The sequence below is a fragment of the Gobio gobio genome (genome assembly GCF_949357685.1).
Source record: "Gobio gobio genome assembly, chromosome: 3".
NCBI lineage: Eukaryota > Metazoa > Chordata > Actinopteri > Cypriniformes > Gobionidae > Gobio > Gobio gobio.
Window position 1 is genome coordinate 24498549 of NC_137099.1, and position 24617 is coordinate 24523165.

At 43.6% G+C, this 24617-nt stretch overlaps 1 protein-coding gene across 1 annotated transcript in view; it reads left to right on the forward strand.

Moving 5' to 3' along the window:
* Positions 1-498: 498 nt before the first annotated feature.
* dnah6 (dynein, axonemal, heavy chain 6) overlaps positions 499-24617 on the forward strand; it is a gene marked incomplete at its 5' end in the record, with an annotated part of 108397 nt that continues 84278 nt past the window's right edge. Inside the window, 15 exons of the mRNA XM_079813168.1 lie at positions 499-759; positions 957-1091; positions 2191-2305; positions 2400-2514; positions 3044-3212; positions 3994-4101; positions 4219-4329; positions 4434-4523; positions 5400-5520; positions 5617-5768; positions 10864-11016; positions 11162-11413; positions 17362-17490; positions 17613-17726; positions 18032-18175. Coding sequence (XP_079669294.1) covers positions 499-759; positions 957-1091; positions 2191-2305; positions 2400-2514; positions 3044-3212; positions 3994-4101; positions 4219-4329; positions 4434-4523; positions 5400-5520; positions 5617-5768; positions 10864-11016; positions 11162-11413; positions 17362-17490; positions 17613-17726; positions 18032-18175 — 2169 coding nt within the window. The remainder of the gene's footprint in view (positions 760-956; positions 1092-2190; positions 2306-2399; positions 2515-3043; positions 3213-3993; positions 4102-4218; positions 4330-4433; positions 4524-5399; positions 5521-5616; positions 5769-10863; positions 11017-11161; positions 11414-17361; positions 17491-17612; positions 17727-18031; positions 18176-24617) is intronic.

Consider the following 24617-nt stretch of genomic DNA (forward strand, 5'->3'; position numbering starts at 1 on the left):
TTCTATTTCAAATACATGTTGTTCTTTGGAACTTTATATTCATCGAGGAATCCTGGAAAAATGTACAGCAGTTTTTATAAAAATATTTACTTTTTTTTTAACATTGATAATAATATGAAATGTTACTTGAGCACCAAATCAGCATATTAGAATGATTTCTGAAGGATCATGTGACACTGAAGACTGGAGTAATGGCTGTTGAAAATTCAGCTTTGCCATTACAGGAATAAATTACATTTAAAATATATATTCAAATATATTTTGCTTAAATTCATAATTTAAGTTCAGTTCAAACCATTTCATATTTTATCAAATAAAGGTTAATATTCAGTAACCTTTCATTTGTATTCTGAATAATGTGTGACATCACATGATCACTATAAATGATAGTAAAGTATGAAAAAGTAAAATATATGAAAATACACGTAAACTGTTAACTGTGTGTTAAAGCATATCTTTGTATCAAAATACTCCAAATATTCTTTCAACAGAATTGCAATGTTTGACGATGTCAACAAGTCAGACTACTATACGGTCAGCACTCGTGCAGTGATGCACTACTGTGGGTCTGAGGTGGACTGTTTGCCCTTAGAATGCTGGGAGCAGGAATACCAATATCACCGGAAGCTTTTGCGCATCCCTGTGTTTGCCCTCTTCCGCAAGAGGAAGGCTTTTCATGTGTGGCGCGCCAATGTGCGCTATAAGAAAATCAGCAACTGCAGACGCTCATTACAAGAGCATCTCTTTATTCTCAATGAGGTTTGCCAAAGTTTATTGTATGCAAATTTAGATATTGCTTTAAGAAAAGTTGATTTGTTTTAAAATCATATGATCTATCAAAGAGAGAGACATTGCATTTTACATACTTACAATAAGGTTCCTTGCTGAATGCATCACCTTCTTCTTTATAAAAAGACAGCAAAAGTATGGTGAAAGGTATCATGTCTGTGTTTCAGTCTCTGCAACCAGCACTGATTGACATCAGGGAAATGTGTTACCACATCAGTGACATGCCTCTGTGTCGGCTAGAGAAAGACCGCACATACACACTTGAGGAGTTTCAGAGCGCACAATACAAACAGCTGGAGGAGGTGAGAGAGATTTGAGTTTGCACGTGTTATACACTCTTAAAAATAAAGGTTACACAAAGGGTTTTTTGCAACAATGCCATAGAAGAACCATTTTTAAACTCCCCAATGCTCCTTTCAGTGGACAGTTCTTAAAGTCCCCCTGTAGTCAATCATTTTATCCCTTAAAACTCATCTTTGATTACCAAAATGACATATTTAAACGTTTTTCCCTTTGAAAAATGTCTTCATGCCTTAAAATAGCTTGAATGTAACTCGAAACCTTCATTTAATATTTGTGAATCTATGAATATGCAAATTAACCCCGCCTCCACTCACTTACACCAGCTCAGAGATCCACTCTGTCAACTTTACTGTAGTAAACACTGCACAATGGTATCGCTCTTTACAACGTCGGACACATAATGGTAATTAATATGATAAGCCTTTTTCTACATTATCTAACGGCTAATAATGTGTTGCTAATGATACACAAACCATGTCAGCATCCTTAGAAACGCTTTGAACTTACGACAGTGGAGAAAGGCATATAGTACATCATAACATTGTAATATAGATTATACATAATTCACCTGCTATATTGCTAAATGTACAAAAATGTTCATGTCAACAAAAAATATACCAGGATAACCTGGCTTCTCTTGAGACTAACCTGCTTCGCAGTTAATGATATGATAAAGCCTGCCGGCACACTGATGTGATTGGTTACAAGGTAGTTTGTGACGTAGGGAACACCAGCCATTTTTCAAACCGCGTTTTTGATTCACTGCAGTTTTAAGGAGAAAAAACTTATGAATTTGCACATGGTTTGTCTTAAAGCATATGAAAAACACATAAACAAGATTCAAAACTTTTCACCGCAGGGGGTCTTTAAAAGAACCATTTTTTTTATTAGTGTGAAGAACAAAAAAAAAAATCTAAAGAACCCTTTTTCACTATAAATAATCTTTTTTTGCAATGGAAAGGTTTCATCTTAATGGAACCAAAGATGCCAATAAAGAACCTTTATTTTAAAGGGTGTATTCTGTAAGCGGTGCAGTGGGAAGTGTCTTTTCTGTCATTGTCATTTATGGTCGGTTCTTTTTGTGTATCCGTGTTCTAGGTGTCCTCCCATATTGAAAAGTTCAGAATGCTGGTAATGGAAGTGGCAAGAAGTGCCTGTCGAAATGCTTTGAAAGAGTTTGGACACACACCTGACTATGGCGACTTGGAGACTGGTGACACCTTTATACAGATACAAAGTCAATTATATGTCAAATAGCTGGTATATTTGTGAATTTGAGTGTTTTTTTTCTTACATGCATGTATTAGATGGTAATGAAGAGTTAGCATCACCTGCTTTTGGATTATTCTTTGAAGACACACCTGAGAAGATGAGTTACACTCAGCAAGCATACAAGAGGGAATACTGCAAACGTCTTACTTGGTTAGTCAACATTACTAACAATACTAGCTCACAACACAGCGGATAGGCCAGACCGATTAATAATTAGCAGGTATTTGTTGATCATTAAAAAAATTTAACAGTGCTCCCAATCAAATATTAATTTCATGAATTTAAATATGATACAATGTATTTAACAGATATATTGGCACCTAGGCCCAAGCTATTTAATAATTAATATAATAATCTGGCCGTAAATAACTAATGTCAGTCATTTCAGTGTATAATAATTAGGTGGCTGAAGTGAATAGTTTACTCAAATATAAAAATGCTGTCATTATTTATTTACCTTCATCTCATTTAAAAATAATTTAATTTGATTTTTGATATATATATATATATAACTTTATTTAAACTTTATGTAAACTTTATTTAAACTTTTTTTGTCATTTTATACCTTTATAAACCTTTATTGAAACTTTATTTAGTTATTTCACAATGACAAATGACAATGACTCTACAAAAATTATTTTTTTGGTGAACTGTCGAATATTTTTCTTGGTCTCCATAGTTTCATCAGAATGACTGATTATCTGATTGTGAACACCACACACATGCTTGTGGTCAACTCAGTCAGTAAGCTACTGAGTGTGTTTCAGGAGCACATCACACACACACCTTCACTTGCCCTCATCCAGAGCTGGGCAGGCAGGGAGACCAGCCATGATCCTGACATAAAGGTTAGAATGTTGTGTGCTTATGTGATGTAGGATAATACTATTACTGTTTTTTTTTCTTTTGTGAAAGCGAGATATATTGTTGTTTGTATCTCTGTGATTCTTAAACTACAGTCACTTTTATTTAGGGCTTGATTTTTGTAAAATTAAAACAAACAGATCAAACTGTCTTGACAGTCTTGAATTTTCAAATATGAAAATGAATCATACAAATATTAATAAGACTTTAAATATTATAATAATGTCAAGAAATATATACAGTATTTCAACATTTTTTACACAAAATAAATAATACCTATGAACTGTTTTATTGGCTGACATTTTCAACCATCTTTAATGTATTTTTTATTTGGTTTTATTTATTTTTTGTTTTTAATTATTTTTGAGTTTTTTTAAATGTATTTTTCTTTCATTTAGTTGTTTCAAACATTTATTTTCCACAAAATAATATTATCAAACACAATGCATGATGTGGTGGAAATTACATTTTTTGGTGTTAATGTTCATATTGTTTCAGAAAAAAATAAACTGTCTGACAATGTTAATGGACAAACCTGTTGAACACCAACTAGTGAGCCAGAACTCACTAGTTAAAAAGACTTAAAACAGTCAAATCATGTTCAAATCAAATTTAAATGTAGGGTTTTGCGCCGGTTTCTGTGAGGGTTATGTAGGAGTCAGGTTAGGCGATAGAAATCATTAACCTGATTTAAAAACATTGGAAGTCTGAGATGTCCTCACTAATATAGTGAAACAAACATAACTGTGTGTTTGTGTGTTACAGGTCACAGCAGAGCAGAATGTTAGTGCTCCCCACCAGCCATTGTTCATAACTGAGCTGATGCTGGACACACACTCCTTATCATACCAGCCCTCCATTGATGACTTCCAGGTTTGTGTTTCTATGCACACTATCAGTTTTTTTGTGTTGCAAACATTGCATGCCCAGTATGAGTATATGTGGACACTGCACATATTTATGCGTTCCATGTATTTTTGTGTACATCAGGAGTGTGTAGCAGAGATTATTGGGCGGTTTCAGAACACAGTATTGTCTTTGGATACTCTGGTGCAAGACGCCTACTTTGATGCTTTTACTCGACCCATTATCAACAAAAAGGTTAAAGAGATGTTAAAGAGATACCTTTTCAATGTATAGTACAAGCTCTTTTATAATCTGACCTTGGCTGATGTCTGGCTGCACGTGTATGCGTGGTGTGTCAGGTTGTGGAGAAGACATGTGGTGATGGCCCTGACCTTGCGGAAATCCTGGAAGATGACACTTATCTGCAGGACATTATCCTCAATATTAAGGTTTTTATTTTATTCTAACATGACTATGATCTAAATGCAGTAATTGTTAGAGTTTTCACAGTATTTTTATATACCAGTATTTCAACTTTTCTATACAAGTTATAGAAATCATTTATTGGTTTCTTTAATATCATGTTGATAAGTGTCACCATTTGGTGGTTCTCTAAAGAACCCAACAATGCCGTTACTGTAAACAACAGTGTTCTCATGTAATGTAACATACTTAGTTAAAGTCAGTCATAATAGTATTTATGTATAATAGTAATTTAGCATGTTTATAGACTCTAATGACAGTGATATGGTTGCAAGCAGATTGCATGCAAAGGACCTATCAGTCTGTGCCATCTAGAATTTCATGACTAAGCTAGTCATTGTTTGCATAAATTAGTATATTACATAATAGCCGTTGTTCTCAAATGAGAAATAATCAGTGTTAAGGTTAAAGGAATAGTTGACACAAAAATTCTATTGGAACACAAATGAAGATATTTTTACTCATCATTTTTGTCCATCCATTGAAAGTCTGCGCAACCAAAATGTTCATGTTTCTAAAAGTAAAAAAAAATTTTAACAATGGAAATCTGCACACTGTTAACTATTACCTTTAATTGGAAATAAATAAATAAAACAGCAACATTTCGATCAATAAAGATCTTCGTCTAGCCTTTATTGATCGAAACAATGTTTTATTTTGGAAATAAAGGGAATATTTAAACAGTGTGCAAAACTGAACATTTGTCTTGTTTATTTTCATATTTTTCATTTGAATCCTGCAGCTGTTGAAGATCATTTGAATGTGCATACTTTTCTCCTCTTTTATTTAAAGTACAAAATGACATTGATTGTGAAAATGTTTCATGTTTCTTCCCCTCTCAGCAATCTATTCAGATTGCATTTGATTTAGCTAATGTGTATGCTCAAACATTTGAGCCATTCAGACTGTTTTACAAAGAGAATGAAGACCTGGACCTGGAGGCTCTCAAAGAGCAAGACCATGGTACATCATCATCATCATCATCGTACTCTACATCTTTCCTGATGGTCAAAATCGTGATCTCACACTTCTTATGTTGTGTATGTGTATATGATGCAGATGTTGCATTTTTTGGGGACAGTCTGGATAAATATCATCGAGAGCATAAAGAGGCTTTAGCCATCCAACAGAAAAGACCCCTGGGGATTCTGCTGGTGGATACTACAGAACTGAAGCACAAACTTATACCATCCCCTCTGCGCTGCATAGAGGTTACACACTGACAGAAACACACACATAGAAATAGAACACAGAAATAGAAATGGATTTCTCCTGTAATATTTGCATTCCCACTGTTTCACCTAGTGCAGTGCTTCTGAAACCTGTCTTGTGGACCCTCCACCATTGCACATTTTGGATGTCTCCCTCATCAGACACACCCAATTCATGAATAGAGGGTATGCACATGACATCACCGTCGGCCGGAGTGACTGTAGTTACGCCCACTGAGTGGCAAAAAGGCGAAAAACACACAAAACCAGAGGGGGGGTCAGGGTAGGTTTGGCCATGGGCATCCCTGTGCCTCCCTCCAGACCGAGGGAGACGGACTTGATAATGGCATGTAATTTTCTCACTCAAACCACTGCTGCTTCTGCTACTGATTGCTTTTAGAGGGAAAAGCTGCCCAACACTGCTGGTCTAGAGTCTGTCTGTTTTGTTCGTAATAATCGCATATTGTTAGTGAAAAAGAGTAGGCAAACGATCCAGTACATATATGTCTTTGCACTCGTCAAATGATTCAATTTCCAACGTGTTTTCGCTTTAGTGAGTAATGTAGCCAATCACAGACATGTTTGTTGATTCCTAAACTGCAACGGCCAATCAAAGGTGTTGAAGTTAGGATCCACTCACCGCTCGAGTTGTTGTCCAGTGCTGAGTTCTGCACATGCGCAAATCCTCTCTTAAAGGAATAGTTCACTCTGAAATGAAAATAAAGCCATCTTTTATTCACCCTGCTGTTGTTCTAATGCCCTATGTCCTTCTATCTTTTTCGGACCTCTTTTTCCGCCCGCGAGCTGAGCCCGCCAAAATGGGCGGAGCTACTAGCTATAAAAGCAAGCTCATGTTCACCATAGAAATCAGGTGAATTTGACTGAAGCGACAAAACCTGGGCGTGACGCTTAATAGCACGGCCGTCTACGCAATACTCGTTCCCATTATTCTCAGGGAACCGAGGTTATGTGAGTAACCAAGACGTTCTCTTTCAAAAACGGTTCTTCGTATTGCGTCGTTATAGATGCTTATGGGAACTTAGTTCAATCACGCCGTGCTATTAAAGCTGATGACCTAGCTCTGAACTCTCGCCGGAGGAACAAAGCCTGAGGCTATAGAGTAGAACTTTGGCCAAAAATCCAATGGGGCCCGGACAAGGGTCGGGGCCCACAGAAGGACTGTCTAGTGGTTTGGGCTCTTAGAGGCCAACCTCACTATACAGAAATGACTCATGCCTGCAGTGCAGGGACTTCTAAATCTCACAAATGTTGACAGCGAGGACCACCTGGCCACCGCACAAATGTCATCGATTGATACACCACTGGACCAAGCCCCAGGAGGCCATGCCTCTTGTGGAGTTAGCTCTGACGCCTATGGGGCATTGAAAGTCCATGGAGGCATAGGCTAAGGAGATAGCGTCCACTATCCACAAGTCCACTATCTTTGCTTCGTGACCAGAAGCGCTTTGGTGTGGCCACCGAAGCATATAAAGAGCTGTTTTTGATCTGAATTGTGCAGAATGCTCTACATAGACACTGAGGGCCCTGATGGGGCAGAGTAGGTTTAATTCTCTGTCGTCCTCTGACAAGGGGAGAACCAAAAGTGAAATGACCTGGGGTATCGGCCAAGGAGCTGCTTCGAGCAACTTCGTCAACTCGGGGAACCATATTTGGGTCCACCAGAGAGGGGCTATTAGGAGGACTGCACACTTGCTCTCCTTGATCCGTTCGATGGCCTGCGGGAGCATCGAAACCGGAGGGAGTGCATAAAAATGGGGAGGCTGGGCCATTTGTGGGCCAGCGCATCCCTGCTCTTTGCAAAGAATATTGGGCAGTGAGAGTTGTCTTCTGAAGCAAAGAGGTCCACCTCTGCCCTCCCAAAAACACTCCAGATTTTCTGAACCGTTTGACGGTGGAGAGCCCATTCCCCGGGTGGAACATTGTCTCAAGACAACATATCTGCTCCCTAGTTCAATTTGCCCGGTACATGCGCTGCTCTCAACGAGCACAGATTGGCTTGTGCCCATAGAAGGAGTTGTTTGGCCATGGTGTATAGGTTGCCCGACCTGAGTCCACCCTGGCGGTTTATGTAGGACACCACTGCCATGCTGTCCGTCCGGACTAAGATGTGGTGTCCTGCCAGGTACGTAAGGAAGGTTTCTAAGCAGCTGCTCTCATCTGAGGCAGTTGATATGAAGCCGTTTCTCCGAGCTCGACCAGAGGCTGGAGGTTGGCCTGCCCTCGCACAGAGCTCCCCAACCTATGTTGGAGGCGTCTGTTTAAATGACCTTCCAACTTGAGACTAGACCCATGCTTACACCAGCTTGGTACCAGCTGATGTCTTTCCAAGGGGCCAAGGCTTTGATACAGCCGTGGTGTGTCCTGATACGAAGGCGGCCAGATTGCCAAGCATGAGCCGGGACTCAGCGGTTTAGCCAACGCTGCAGAGGGCGCATACGCAGTAGGCCTAACTGGAATACTGTTGATGCAGAGGCCATAAGGCCCAGTGCCCTTTGAAAAGTTTTGAGGGGGAGGTAGGATCCTGCTCTGAACGTCGCAGCTAGGCATAGAATGGCGAGAGCGCGTTCAGGCGCAAGTCAGGTTTTCCTTTGGGCAGAGTCAAAAACTGTTCCCTGGAATGTTATACGCTGGCTGGGGGACATTAAACTCTTGGATGAGTTGATCCTGAGCCCAAGGCATTCCAAATGGCTGAGGAGCCAGGATCTGTGAGTTAGTAACTCAGCCTCTGACTGGGCCAGAATTAGGCAGTCGTTGAGGTAGTATGCGCATTCCCTGCTGTCTCAGTCTCGCTGTCTCACATCCATGCATTTCGTAAATGTACGAGGTGCCAGTGACAGGCCGAATGGCAGGAATGTGTACTGATAAGCCACCCCCTCGAACACGAATCTCAAGAATGGTCTGTGATGGGGGGCTATTTGGATGTGAAAGTATGCATCTTTCAGATCCACTGATAAAAACCAATCCCCTGGGTGAATTTGCGAGAGGATTTGTTTGGCTGTTAACATCCTGAATGGCCATCTCATGAGGGCCTTGTTCAGGTTTCTGAGATCCAGTATAGGCCTGAGCCCGCCGTCCTTTTTCGGCACAAGGAAGTAGCGGCTGTAAAAGCCTGACTCGCTCTCTGTGAGGAGTGAACTGTATCAACAGCCCCCTTCGCTAGTATTCATTCACCGTTCCCTGCTGGTGGAACGATCTTCCCACCACGATCTGAAATGCAGAATCACTGACAATATTCAAAAGACAACTGAAAACTCATCTCTTCCGTGAGCACTTAACCTCATATATAAAAAAAACCTCTCCTCTTTCTTCCCCTTTTCTCTCCCTACTCTAGCCTGTGCTACACTGAGTAATGTACACAGACTTAGTATTTCAGGCACTTTTTGCATTTCTTCGACTCTTATTGACGGACCGCTTCCTGTACTCTTCAGTTGTACTCCTCAGTTGTAAGTCGCTTTGGATAAAAGCGTCTGCTAAATGCATACATGTAAAATGTAGTAGATTTTACACTTCGGTGTGGAAGCCGTGAGCCACATTGCTCCTTACCGATGTGTTGGGCTTGAAAGCGCGGAGCGAATTGGAGAGAGTAACCTCATTTTATTGTATTCAGAACCCATTCTGACACATTGGGATGGTTTCCGTGAGTTGGGGGCCCGACCGCTAATATGTTTGGAAGAAGAAACTTATTTTTTTATGTTTTATTTTGTTACAACGTTTGTTTGCGAGGGTGCGTGATCTGGAACAGGCCCTTTGGTTGCAAACTGAACATTTCCAGCCGCCTAAACTGAAGAGGGGGCTGGGAGAAACACACAGGCTCTTTTCGGGGGTGGTCCGGCCGCAGCGAGACTTAACCCTCTTCTCTTCCTTGTTGCATATGGATCAGGAAGGCTTCCGAGGCTCAGGATCCAGCGTAATCCTATGGCGGGGTCCCTGGCGCTTAGGGAAAGGGTAGAGCTTCGCTGTCTGTGGGCGCTGCCTGGTGTCAGCCACTGGGCGGGGCTGAGAGACCGGCGGCGCTGGTTTGGCTGGCTGCTGGGTCGGCACGTTCTTTGGGCAACCTGAAGCAGAGCTGGAGCGTTTTGGAAAGAAGTGTTGCATGGCCTGCAAAGACTTCTGTGCCTCAGTGAAACGCTCAGTGAAGCCGCTCACCACGGGACCAAAGAGACCAGTGGTAGAAGTGGGGGAGTCAAGTAAGGCGGTCTTATCTGCGTCCTAGATCTCCATCAAGTTGAGCCACAGGTGGCGCTCAAGCACTACCAGGCTGACCATGCTCCTTCCAATAGTCTGTGTGGTGGTCTTAGTGGCGTGCAGAGCCAACTCAGTGGTGCTACGCAGGTCACGGAAGGCTGCCGGGTCCGGTCCAGACTTGTCCATAGAGCGGAGGAATTTTGCCTGGAAAACCTGTGAGGCAGCTTGACTGGCAGAGGCATAAGCCTGGCTGGCGAGAGCTGAGGTCGTCGGCGAAGCCTCTCTATTTGGAGAGAACACCACGCTTGCGCCTTTAGAGAAATGTGCTCTTTTTCTCTTAGCTTTTCGCTAGAAAGGATACTCGTCGGATGGCCACAGGGAAATGGCGAATCAGCAGATGATGATGTTGAGTCAGATCACGCTGAGCAGGAAGCCGCCGTCCGCTGAACTGCTGCTGCAGATTCGCTGTGTTCCACTAGACATTATGTAATGTCTGCATTGCGTTTTAAAATAAAGGCTTCGATATTTCGAGAAAAGGAGTTTTCCCATAAGCGTCTATAACGGCGCAATACGAGGAACCATTTTCGAAAGGAACCGTTTGTCTCACATTTTCCCCTATTAACTCCAGTCACGGAGCAAAACTTCTGCTACTCAGTCTGAGGGGGAGTGTTCCGGCGGGAAAGTGGTGTCGATGCATACCCTCTATTGCAGTCTGTACTAATGAGCTGATGAGTTGAATCAGGTGAATCAGGTGTGCTAGATGAGGGAGACATACAAAACGTGCAGTGGTGGGGGACCTAGTGTTATACAGTATACCATTTAGCCCAACACAGTTGGCAATAGGACACATAAATAGAGAGCCCCCCTTATTTGGAACCTCTTTCTCCAGGTCATTAATGACATCCTACCTCGGCTAGCAAAGAAAAAGATGGATGACATCATTGCAGAAGCTCAGGATGCCCAATTCAAACTGGAATTTGTTCCAACGGTAACCAACGAATACGTCAACTCCCTCAACTTCCTAGAGGAAATTCAGAAGAGGGTAAGAATTAAAAGAGAACCATTACCCATCAAGAAGTTTTGTAGTGATTTAAACAATCATTCTTCCAATCTACTGAGTATCAGACATTAGACAACTGTTTGCTCATTTGTATTAATCTTATCTTTCGATTTTTTTTCTCTGTTAGATTGAGGTGCTGGAAAAGGAGACTGTGACTGTCTGTGAGATGTACAAGTTGATCAAGTGTTACTCTATCCCCACCCCTCCTGAGGATATTGCAGTGTGTGCCACATTGCCACCATGTGTAACTGCCGTAAAAAACACGATCGAAAAAGCGGTGGGAGAGCGGGACTCTTATGTGGACAAATTTTGCCAACACCTCCAGCAAGATATCAACCAACTTAACAACAATGTGCAGGCAGTGAAAGAGCAAGCAGAGGTGAAAAAAAGGAGAGAGAAAGAACTAATGATAGTATATCAGAATAATGTGCTAAAGTCATTAATAATAAGTAAGTGTTTACATAAACACTACTGTTTAAAATGTTGGGTCAGAAAAGATTAACTTGATCAATAGTGCCAGTAAAGACTTTCAGATTGTTACAAAAGATTTTTATTTTTAAATAGAGCTGTTTAAATAAAACGTCTCGGTTATGTATGGTAACCCTCGTTCCCTGAAGGAGGGAAAGGAGACATACGTCGGACGTCAACGACAAATTGGGATCATTTCAGGGAGCCCCTATCAGCTTCGAGATATAGAGAACGGGCCAATGGGCCATTGGCGTGCGAGATTTGCATCTCGCGCTCCGCCCCGCACCGCTGGTATAAACAGGAAGCGAGAGCAGCGTACTATTGTTTTTTACTTCGGAGCCGAACTAGTGACTCGGCCATGCAGTGATGGTACAGCATCTGTGGCGACGGGACATACGTCTCCGTTCCCTCTTTCAGGAAACGAGGGTTACCATACGTAACCGAGATGTTCCGCGTCGGACGTCACAGACGAATTGGGATTCCTTTGGAAAACGCCACAGTTACTACCACTTCCAGTGCCCAGCGAAAGCCCCTCAGACCCCGTCTGTTCCGGGCGGGAAAACTCATGCAGGGAGAGTCACACTGCTGTTCCGCAAGACCCACTCAATAGACTATTGGATAACGCTGGGAAAGCGTGCCCGGAGGGCCGCTGCGGAAGCCACATCATGCCCGGATGGAGTTACCATGTGGAGAATACACGTATGGACTGGCCTTGGGCAGTGCAACATACGGAAGTCTCAGGGGTGGCCCTGGCCAACTGTGGGCGGGGGACAACACCGTACTGAGACGGCAGAGGAAGCTCTGCCGAGGGAAAGACACGAGCTCGCCGTAGGGAGCTGTACCGTGGAAGAATACACATATGGGACCGCCGTGGGGGTCACAACATATGGAACCCAGCCTAACACAAGTTCCACCAATGCATACAAGTGTTAGACCTGGCGTCGGATGCTCCGCCACATCCGACTGCTGCGGGTTGCGGAGGACTCAACAGGGTTCGCCTTCTTTAGGGGAAGTCGACTGGAGCAGATAAGCGCACGTATCCGTTCCATGGGGAAGGGAATGGCGCAGCAAGCCGACACTAGAACGGGCACTCCGGTTTTACTGACTATGGGAAGCGAGCACACGGGAAGCTACCGGCTCTACACGGAGGCTATAGAATCTAGCAAACGTGTTAGGTGTTGCCCAGCCCGCAGCTCTACAAATATCTGTCAGCGAGGTGCCACGAGCCAACGCCCAGGAAGAAGCTACACCCCTGGTGGAGTGGGCTCTTAACCCAAGCGGGCAGGGCACGTCTTGGGTTTCATATGCCAAGACGATGGCATCCGCTATCCAGTGGGCCATCCTCTGCTTGGAGACAGCCTTTCCCTTCTGCTGTCCTCCGTATAGGGATGAAACGGTATGGAAATTTCACATCACGATTACAGTGGCCCAAATTATCACGGTTATCAATATTATCACGGTTTTCTTCAAATGAGATGAAAGTATTCAAAAAGAACAGATGCACACACTTAAAACATTTCAACAAGTTTTATATTTGAAAATCAACAAACAACAAATAAATCAAGCAGCTCTATGCACTTTTTTAAGCTAGATTCTATTCTGTGGGATCTCCTTCCTTATAATGGCCGTCGTCAATAGCAACGCATAAATAATAATAATTTGGTGTAAATATAATCTCTAATATTATCTCTGTAAATATATTCTCAAGCAATATTCTCACCAGTGTTCTTTCAGATATGATGCATTTAATTCTAGCATATTTTGTGTAAGAGCCCAAACAGTATCCTAGTGAAATAATGCATATCCATATTTCCATATGATTTGACAGTTTATTTTGTTAAATATCAAAATGTGTGCATCATACCTGACACCTAGATGAACACTTTACAGTCATTCTCTTCAAATGCTATTGAAGTTTGAAACGTGTATAACGTTACCAATGTTGTATGTAACTTTAGAGACGGTCCCTAAATTCACCAACTTTATGCGCCAGTCATATCAGATGCGCTGTGGTTCTGCTGTTTTTTTAAAAACTATTTTCGCTACTGAAATAGAACAAAAACAGTCAACCACTGTATGATGAATGAATCTCCTGCGTACATTGCACGTTTATCTCTGCTTTGAGTGTAACGTTAGATTTCAGTGAGTGAGAGTGGTGCGCGCTCTGAACATAAGTCTGGCTAATCTGAACGCCTCTGATTATGAGACATTGCATTCATAAACGCAATAGAAACACGTGTGATTGGTTATAATGCGCAACACGATTATAACGGATGGCTTTTGAGAAGACTATAATAAGTTAAAAGTGGCAAAAGTGTGCAGCCGAAATAACGTTACACCCGCAAATGGCGGTTGTTAATGTCAAGCCCTGATTATTATCCCTTAAATGTCACCCTAGTCTTGACTGAATTTGTTCGTTCGCTTCACGTTATTTCCCAGACGTAGTTTTGGTATTGAGGTCAAAGTCCACTTGCCTTGCGTTCGTAGTTTTGAAGTGTTCCCCCTATTACAGCGACTCTCTTCTGGCATGTTCTGCAGACAGGGTGACCATCTTCGATTAAGTTTCCCTCAGGACTTTTGTAAAAGCCAAAATATGACCACGCCTCAGATTTGGTCCTTTTAAAAGGCTGAACAATCTCCCAGCGCTGTCATTGCCTTCTGCCATTTCTTCTTATTCAAAAAACAGCGCCTGCGCTGCACCAGACTGACGCTGACTGGACAAGATTTACCGCAAGTTTTCAAAATCGTGATAATCACACGCGGTTTTAATGATAATTAAATTTTAAACGATATTACTAACCGTCACTAAATTTTATCGTGGTTTATCATTAAACCGGTAATCGTTTCATCCCTACCTCCGTAACAGACGAAGAGCTGCTCTGAGGTCCTGAAGCTTTGCGTTCTGTCCACGTAGGCCCACAGGGTGCGGACCGGACAGAGAAAAGCTAGGGCTGGGTCTGCCTCCTCCGAAGGCAGCGCTTGTAGGCTCACCACCTGATCCCGGAAGGGAGTGGTGGGATCCTTGGGCACGTATCCAGGCCGGGGTCTCAGGATTACATGAGAGTTACCGGGCCCGAATTCCAGCGAGATGGCAGACGTACCCACAGCGGGGCAGCGAGGCGGCATGCAGGGACCCGACTCGGACGGCATGGTGGCGGCACTTACCTGCTTCCGCTGAGGGGGTGTGCGAGTGTGGGAAGGCCGCTTGTGTGCATCCCCACAGCCGGCACCCCCTGCTGGCGAACAGAGAGGCTTCTGAGGGTGACAAGGCGAACACGAACAGACACGCTCTCTTGGCACCCAGAGATATTGGAAACTGCTCTATTATTGATAATTTGGACGGAACAGAAAAAACAGAACAAAGGATTCTCAAAGGAGTGGTGCTGCAGCCATCTCCTGAAGAGCAGTTTCCTCCATCTCTGGGTGGCCCGTTTCAGGGTCTCTTACGACGGCGCTTGCCACCTGGCTTGGCAGCGGCCTGAGCAGGCTGGATGTCCTTCCCGCGGCTGGCTCCACGCCCAAGGCACGGTGTAGGCTGCTTCTGGGCTGGGGAGGGAGCGGGGGCGGCGGCAGGTGGACGTCCTTGGCAATGGTCAGGCGGAGGCGCTGCGGCCGGTGGCGAGCGGGAGCAGAAGCTGTTGGGCGAAGCTCTCGACCGCGTTGCCGAACAACCCGCCCGGCGAGATAGGGGAGTCCAGGAACCGGAACTTATCGGTCTCCCTCATGTCGGCCTGATTGAGCCAGAGATGCCGTTCCTGGACCACTAGGGTGGACATCGCCTGACCGAGGGAACGCGCGGTGACTTTCGTCGCCAGGAGGGCGAGGTCCGTCGCCGTCCGGAGCTCCCGGAGGAGCTCTGGGTCAGGCCTACCCTCGTGCATGTCCATGAGCGCCTGGGCCTGGTGCACCTGGAGCAAACCCATGACATGCAAAGTGGACGCGGTCTGTCCACAAGACCTGTAAGCCTTGGCAACCAGGTTGGAAGAGAACTTACAGGCCTTGGAAGGGAGACGTGGGTCACCGCGGCAATTGGAAGCGGTCGCCGGACACAGCTGCATCGCGGCGGCCTGCTCAACTCGTGGGATCCCCACGTAACCCTTGGCCTGCCCGCCGTCGAGGGTAGTGAGGAGGGAGGAGCCACTAGGTCTGTTTCTGGCACTGAAAGGCGCCGTCCACGACCTAGTCAGCTCCTCATGCACCTCCGGGAAGAATGGCACCGGGGCGCGACCCGCCCCGAGAAACCAATCATCCAACCTGGAAGGTTCGGGACGTGGTGGAGGGTTCCACTCAAGCCTGACCTTCCCGGCGGCCCGGGAAAGCATAGCCGTCAACTCGGGGTCCGACTCGACCGTTGCCACTCTCCCAGAGGGAGGCAGTACAGCCGAATCTTCATCCTCCGAGGAATGGAACTCCCCCTCCGATGCAGCGATCGACATCTGCTCATCCACGGGTGCCCCGAAAGTCACTGCTGGATGCCCATGGGAGGGGCCAGCAGCTTCTTCCGAAAACACCACCGGCTGCGGAGCTTGTGAGGGATCAGGGGCCCGCGGAGGCTCGCTCGGCGGATTTGCCCTGAACGTAATCCTCAGATCACCCCGGGCATCCGTCGAAGTAGGTCTATCCTGCTGTTGGGCAGGGATAGCACTAGATCGAGGTATGCAGAGGGGGACTCCACCTTTCCGAAGGTAGGCGAGTCTCGATCTAAGCTCCGCGATAGTCATGTTCCCGCAATGGGAACGCAAACTATCCAGAAATGCCGCCTCAGCGTACTGAACGCCCAAACACGTGAGACAGCGATTGTGACCGTCAACGGGTGAGAGGGAACGACCGCATCCAGAAACGCACGGGTGGAATGACATCTTGAAAAAGACGCAGTGTCACACAGTGTTGCTCTTTTTGTGAGGAAACGGTCTTAAAGATGTGCTGAAGCACCCAGGGAAGTCCGCGACAGAATACAGGGGGAAGTGCAGCCTGTATCTATACTCACTCTGTACGCCCTCACTGAACCAACAAAGAAATTTGGGTTACTGTGAGAACAGCAGTTTAGTATGCAGCGGTGAGCACGCGGTCGCGCTGTTTTGTGCCGTAACGCCAACACAAGCGTCCCTCTTCTCGTTCTCCGTCTCAATCTCTCTTGCTGAAAAAGCAGTCGGTTATCCTCGTATATCCTCGCTGTTCGGCTCCGAAGTGAATGACAATAGTGTGCTGCTCTCGCTTCCTGTTTATACCCGCGGTGCGGGGCGGAGCGCGAGATGCAAATCTCGCACGCCAATGGCCCATTGGACCGTTCTCTATATCTCGAAGCTGATAGGGGCTCCCTGAAGTGATCCCAATTCGTCGGTGACATACGTCGAACGTGACCGTCTGAAAGGGAACTTTCTATTCATCAAAGAATCCTGAATTTTTTTTAAAACTGTTTCCGTTAAAAAATATTAGCAACCTTAAAAATATTAAGCAGCACAAAATTGATAATTATGTTTCTTGAGCACCAAATCAGCACATTAGAAATATGTCTGAAGTATAATTTGACAGTTATTGGAGTAATGGCTGCTGAAAATTCAGCTTTACCATCACAGGAATAAATTACATTTTAAAATATATTAAGATAAAAAAAATAAGTTATTTTAAATTGTAATAATATTTCAGAATATTACTGTTTTTACTGTAATTTTTGATTGAATAAATGCAGCCTAGCTGAGCATAAACATGAAAAAGAAAAATCCTAGTACTGACCCTGTGAACAGTATTGTATACCCAGAATTTTAACATGGTACTGAACTGGTCACGTGAAATACTGAAACCCTGCTGAATCACTAACAGCCTGTTTTTGTGTATGTTGGGTGGATTTTGTTTCTCTAGAACCATCAGCTCCTTAAAATTGATGCAGATCGCTCTAACATACGCCGGTTGCTGGGAGATATTCAGATCTCTATTGATGAGTTTCAGGCTCAAGCCTTCAAATATAAAACCTACCAAAAGAACTTTAAGGTCAGTGTGTCTCTCTGTCCTCCAGAGGGCGCATTTTCTGTATTTATTCTCTCATAGATTTTTGTTTTGAGTTTGTCTGTCTGATCATCATGAGTTATTTAAATCTGTATTTGTTTATGCAGGTGGAAGTGACTAAATATGATGCTCTAGAGGGACTGACTGCTGATGTGAAGCTGAAGCATCTACTCTGGGACTCTCTGGAAGAGTGGGAAAATCTAGAGAACAGCTGGTTGCAGGTCATTTTAAGGGGGGCATTTAAGGAGACATTTTCCCTTTTACTGAAATCCAATTAAGGGTACAATTAAACTGCAAAAAAACAAAACAAAGGTTAAAGGCCAGATCCGCAGTACTGTGGAGCATGGATGCAGCAACTAAAGAGTTACTGAGATAAACAGACATGCTTGTCATAATTACGGCCTTAAACAAGGGCTTTTATACTAGACAACTTCAGATGAAGTGTCCCTGCAAATGGTGTGCTGGAAGTCATTTTAAATGAAAGTTTCCTTTAAATGTCAAATGGTCAATTATCTCTTTGGTACAGAATAAGTTTGATGAGCTGGACCCAGAATTGCTGAGCAAGCAGGTGAATAAGTTTGCCAAATATGTCAGCCAGCTGGAAAAAGGACTGCCATCAAACAATGTGGTGCCCTTCCTTAAAGAGATTGTGGAGAGCATGCGAGAAAAGGTGGGTCAGGTTGGCACTAATGCCAGTGTGTCATTGCTCTTCGACTGTCTCCTTGTTTGAGACTGCTGTATTTTGCTTTGGCCCAAACATGAAAAATGTCCATAACAAAGTGTAGTAGGCCTACTTAGAAGTATACTACCATTCAAAGGTTTGGGGTTCCCTTACGAAAAAGAAGTATACTTCAAGTTCATTTTATGAAGTAGGCTATACTTAAGTAATGTTCAAGTATATTTTTAAGTATACTTTGTCGTAAGTATACTATTAGTAAGTCAAGTCAAGTCACCTTCATTTATATAGCGCTTTTGCAACACAGATTGCTTCAAAGTAGCTTTACAGTGATGATAGGAAATTAATTTAGTTTTTGAAGAAAAGTTTTAATTAATTTCTGTTGTAAAAGCTGATTCGTCTTTTAATTTGGTCCCATTTGAACAACACCATCCTCAATTAAAACATAAAACCCCCAATGTGTTCCGGACCCCATCCGCACGGCAACAGCATTTGGTGGCTGGAGAACGCAAACCATGAAATAGGTTTGAAATAGTTTTGAAACTATGCTATCATCTTCCCCTCACAACCCACAAAAAGGAGATTCAGTGAAAACGGTGATGGCATGTACGCAAGCATTAAGTTTTCAGCCTATAGGCAAGCGCGTTTGGTGTGTATGTGTGCATATGTGTTTTTTTCTGTATAGGGGGAAAGGAAGGGAAAGAGGCCTTCACAGGAAGAGTCTAGTTGACACGGTCTCTGCTGACACTTCAGGGATGCATTGTGGTCGTGTCGCATGTACACTATCTGATCTGGATCCGGCAGACTGCAGTAAACCTCGGGATAAACAGAGAGACTAACATTAGCGTAGATGCCATTCTTCTTATGATGTAACGAGTACATCAGGTGTTATGGGAAGTGTTCCCGGTTCCGGCTGACCTTGTTAATGCAGCCTAGCAATCATTTAACTGATTTGAATAATATAAATTGATAATGTTCTATGTGTATGCCAACGTATTGAGATGTGTTTTTAGTCAAGATTTAAACAGTGTGTCTGCTTCCCGAACAATACTAGGAAGGCTGTTCCAGAGTTCAGGAAAAGGATCGACCACCTGCAGTGGATTTTGATATTCTAGGTATTATCAACTGGCCAGAGTTTTGAGAATGCAATAGACGTGATGTAGTATAATGCGTTAAGAGCTTGCTCAAGTACTGGGGAGCCAAACCATTTACAGCTTTGTAAGTAATATTAAAAAATGTTAGCGTTTATACAATGTTTAATAGTAGCCAGTGCAGTGTTGACAGAACCAGGCTAATATTGTCATACTTACTGGTTCTAGTAAGAACTCGAGCTGCTGCGTTTTGGACCAGCTGGAGTTTGTTTATTAAGCGAGCAGGGCAACCACCCAGTAGAGCATTACAATAATCTAGCCTTGAGGTCATGAACGCATGAACTAACTGTTCAGCATTTTGCATTGAAAGCATATGCCGGAATTTAGATATATTTCTAAGATGGAAGAATGCAGTTTTACAGATGCTAGAAACGTGGCTTTCAAATGAAAGATTGGTATCAAAGAGCACATCCAGGTTCCTAACTGATGACGAGGACTTGACAGAGCAGCCATTAAGTGTTAGACAGTATTCTAGGTTACAACGTGCAGAGGTTTTTTGTCCAATAATTAGAAATTCAATTTTTTTCAGAATTAAGTTGAAGGAAAGGACTACACATCCAATGTTTTATATCAGCTATGCATTCCAAATGTCAATCTTGTGAATTTGTAAGTTTAAGTTTATAAGTCCTATGAAAGTCGTTGATGAGATTGGGATCAAGGATATCATCCACGCTGACCCAGGACCCAGGCCCCCGACGTCTGGAATCTAGCAAATCTTGCACTTGAAATGCCTCCTCGCTATCCATGATCATGGGTAGGGGGCCTGGGTCACTGCCTTCCTCCTCCACCCTCAAACCACCGGCAGGTTTCAGCAGAGAGACATGGAAAGTAGGAGAAATGCGATAAATGGCAGGTAATTCAACAAAATAGTACACAGGATTAATTTGTTTTAAAATTTTGATCGGACCCACATACCTGGGACTGAGTTTTTTGCATGGTAGTCAAAGGCGGAGGTCCCGGGTTGACAGCCACACCCACTGCCCCGGCGCGTAGTTTGGATGGGGACGACAGTGGCGATCAGCTTGTTCCTTGACTCTGTTTATAGCACGTTGAAGGTGGACGTGCGTTTGGTTCCAGACAGCCTTGCTTGGTTGGAACCAGTCGTTCACAGCAGGAACTTCGGACGGTTCACCAGACCATGGAAACAGTGGAGGTTGGAATCCCAGAACGCACTGAAAGTGTGTTAGTTTGGTGGAGGGTTTGAGAATGGAATTCTGTGCATATGCTGCCCAGGGAAGAAAGCTGCTCTAATCGGATTGGCAGTGCATTCTGAGAAATTTGGTAAGTTCTTGGTTCAGTCGTTCGGTTTTGCCATTAGATTGGGGATGGTAACCTGAAGTAAGACTTATATTGACGTTCAATAATCGAAAGAAAGCTGTCCAAACCCTAGACGTGAACTGGCGACCTCGGTCTGAGACGATGTCTACAGGGAGACCATAGTATCGGAATACAGTGGTGTTCAGCGGTTTCGAAGGCTGATGGGAGCTTAGACAGAGGTATTATTTGACATGCTTTATAGAAGTGATCAATGACAGTTAATATAATGGTGTTACCTTGTGAGACCGGTAAGTTGGTAATGAAGTCAACGGCTATGTGGAACCATGGTCGTTGCGGGATGGGTAGAGCTTGTAGTAGCTCTGCTGGTAGTTGCCTGGGCGTTTTTGCAGTGGCACATGTGTGACAAGCGTTCACAATTTTGTTGGTGTCTGTCAGTAAGGTCTCCAACCAGAATCGGTTTCTTATTAGTCGAATTGTGGTTGTAATTCCTGGGTGGCCAAAGCTTGCGGATGAGTGCACCCAGCGAATCACCTTTTCTATGAGCCCCGGGGGAACAAATGTTCAGTCGGGTGGGCATTCTGAAGGGGGTGGGTCTTGTGCGTGGGCCTGGGTGATTTCGGACATGATGTCCCACTGGATCGGATGAAACGGTGAGATGATAGGGTCTTGAGGGGAATTCTGAGGGGTGGGATCATATTGACGCGATAGAGCGTCAGCTTTGATGTTCTTTGATCCTGGAAGGTAAGTGATTGAGAAGTTAAATTAAGAGTAAAAAATAGTGCCCATCTGGCTTGTCTGGGGTTCAGTCTCTTGGTTACGATGATCTGTTAAGACCAGGAAAGAATGTCTGGCCCCCTCCAGCCAATGTCGCCATTCTTCAGATACTGCCTTCATAGCTGGCAGTTCGTGATTACCCACATCATAATTCTGTTTGGCTGAGGAGAGTTTTCTGGAGTGGTAGGCGCATGGGAAAAGTTTAGGCGGATTACCTTGGCGTTGGGAGAGGATTGCTCCAATGCCTGTGTTGGAGGCCTCCACTTCTACCACAAAGGGCAAATTAGGGTCAGGATGATGTAAAATGGGAGCGGAAGTAAAACAATTCTTCAGATCATTGAAGGCTTGAATGGCATCAGTGGACCAGCGGAGTTTGTTGACTCCTCCCCTTGTCATGGCTGTGAGTGGTGCAGCGACAGAGCTGAACTTTCTAATAAATCTTCTGTAGAAGTTAGCAAATCCCAATAATCTTTGTAATTCCTTTATTGTAGTGGGTTGAGGCCATTTTAGAACTGCTCGTACCTTGCTTTCATCCATCAACACTCCTTCTGGGCTGATGATGTAACCAAAGAATGACACTGAGGATTGATGAAACTCACACTTTTCATTCTTGGCATACAGTTGATGGTTGATGAGACGCTGCAAGACTGTTCGAACCTGCTTGATGTGTTCCTCCATGGTGGAGAGGTGAGTTCGCCCGACTTGCACGGGTTCATCGCTGGTTGATTAGTGCGATTGAGGCTGCTTGTGGATCGGTGAGGTCTCTGAGAGCGAATAAGGTTGTCAATTCGGATAGCCAGATCGATGAGTTGGTCCAGGTTCCTGTCTTCATCTCGACAGGCTAGTTCAGATTACAAGTCAACATTAAGTCCTTGGCGGAACAGCTGGGGCCAGTTGCATAAACTAAGCCATTATGTTAAGACAGTGTCTTAAGATCTAGTATGAGCCACCAGTAGTTAGGCAAGTGGCATTCAGTCTTACTTATCGTATCAAATTAGGCCAGTCTATGTTTTTATGTAACTGATTTTAAAAAATGATGAACACACCAATATGGGCACTGATGGAGACTCTGTACTGCTTTTACCAGCTCTTCATTCATCGTGGTGAGTCGACTTAGTTGTTGTTGATGGGCCACCAGTTGGTTGGGCAGAGAGTTCGTTGGAGAAATGCATGAGAACCACTAGATCTGTAGTTGGCAAAGTCTTCTGTAACGAGGACTCAGGCTGGTTGGGATCCATATGCAGTTTATTAAAAGAAGACAGTTTCAGTGTACAAACAGGCGTGCATAGAGATACCAGAGAGAACAGTAATAGCAGAGGCAAGGCATAAAACGTGGTCATAAGAGGCAGTAGGTCAGGGCAGGCAGCAAACAATCAGAAACCAAAGTCCAGGCAAACAGTAATCAAAAGGGCATGTAGCACAGGGTCGTTAACGAGAGTCCAAGGCAGGGATAACACAGGCAAGGGATAACACAGGCAAGGGATAACACAGGCAGGGATAACACAGGCAGGGATAACACAGGCAGGGATAACACAGGCAAGGGATAACACAGGCAAGGGATAACACAGGCAGGGATAACAGGCAGGGATAACACAGGCAGGGATAACACAGGCAAGGTATAACACAGGCAGGGATAACACAGGGAAATAACGCTCAGAAATGCAGCCAGGGCAAACAAGACTTCGCAATGAGTGACTAAACAACCGGGGTTTTAATATGCTGCATCCCAATTCGCCTACTTATACTACGACCTAAAAGTAGGTACTCTTTTTGAGAAGAAAAAGTACATCCTTTTGAGTGTGTGTAGCAGAAGAGTATGCAAGCTTTGGGACATACTACTCCGTCATCTATAACGGACTCTGTTGCTTAGTTACGTGCATCCCATCACCGTTTAAACTGCCCTGTCAATCATCGTCACAGTTCAAATCCTCAACATTCAATGCAGGTCTTTAATGCAGAGACTCCTCTCATGTGTATGCAGTTTAAATATAAAAAAAATTAAAGTATTAAGTACTTTTAAAATATTAAAAGTTAATGGCCAAACGTATCATTATAAAAGATCTCAATGCTGCTGCAGGTGAAATATAATGCGGATAATATTGAATAAATATCTTTTCGTCAGGTTAAATACTGATAATTGCTCACTCAAACCCCTTTATCTAACCCTCTCTACTTAACCGTCGGACTCGCATAACCGTCATGTTTGTACTTTTTATCCGCGTTTGAAGTTCTAATCGAATCCTCGTGCGCATCGATCTGCACTTCGAATTCTGACCGGAAATAGTAGACCATCCGGGAATCTTTGGAATACTCTTTTCAATATACTACGATTTGGGACATGCTAATTCTTTTTTCGAATACTATTTAGTACGGATAGTATGTGAATTGGGACGCAATGATAGTTTGTGTGATGAGGATCAGGTGTGCAGCAATCACTTGAAGTGTACTCTCAGTAAACTACTAGTCTAGTAGTTTTATACTGCACGTATAGTTGTACGTTTTCTTAAAGTGAACATAACATTATAGTTTACTATTTATATATTATTTTTGCACTTTCAGTATACTACTATGTTTAAATGTAGATATACATTTTTTATACTTGAAATAGTATTTTATAACATTTTATTATAGATTTGTGCATCTTTTTTTATCAACACTTGAATCTGGGTAAGTTTCATAAAGAAAGGCAACATTTTAAACAAAATAGTTGAGAAAATCGCATTTTGATCAGATTCAGAACGATGATCAAAACACAGATGGAGTAGATTGAGTCCATCAACACTCCCAAAGCTTTACAGTCGTTTCCTCTTCATGGAATCAACATTTCATTTGGTAACATTATGCAGTTTTTATTTACATGCTGTTTAATGTTTGCTGATCGCGTTATTTTACATTTGTGTGAGCAATCTTCTATTACATGTTTCAGCTTCTTCACCTGTATTTTGATCCGGAGATTCTGTACTAGAAGATGTGTCCCCTACCGTATAATTTTTTAAATATTTAATTAAAGTATAAGTAAAAATAGTCTATGGGAAAGTCTATGCCAGGGTACTGGAGAGGAGAATTCGGCCGATAGTGGAACCTCGGATTCAGGAGGAACAGTGTGGTTTTCGTCCCGGTCGTGGAACACTGGACCAGCTCTATACCCTTTCCGGGGTGCTGGGGGGTTCATGGGAGTTTGCCCAACCAGTCCACATGTGTTTTGTGGATTTGGAGAAGGCATTCGACTGTGT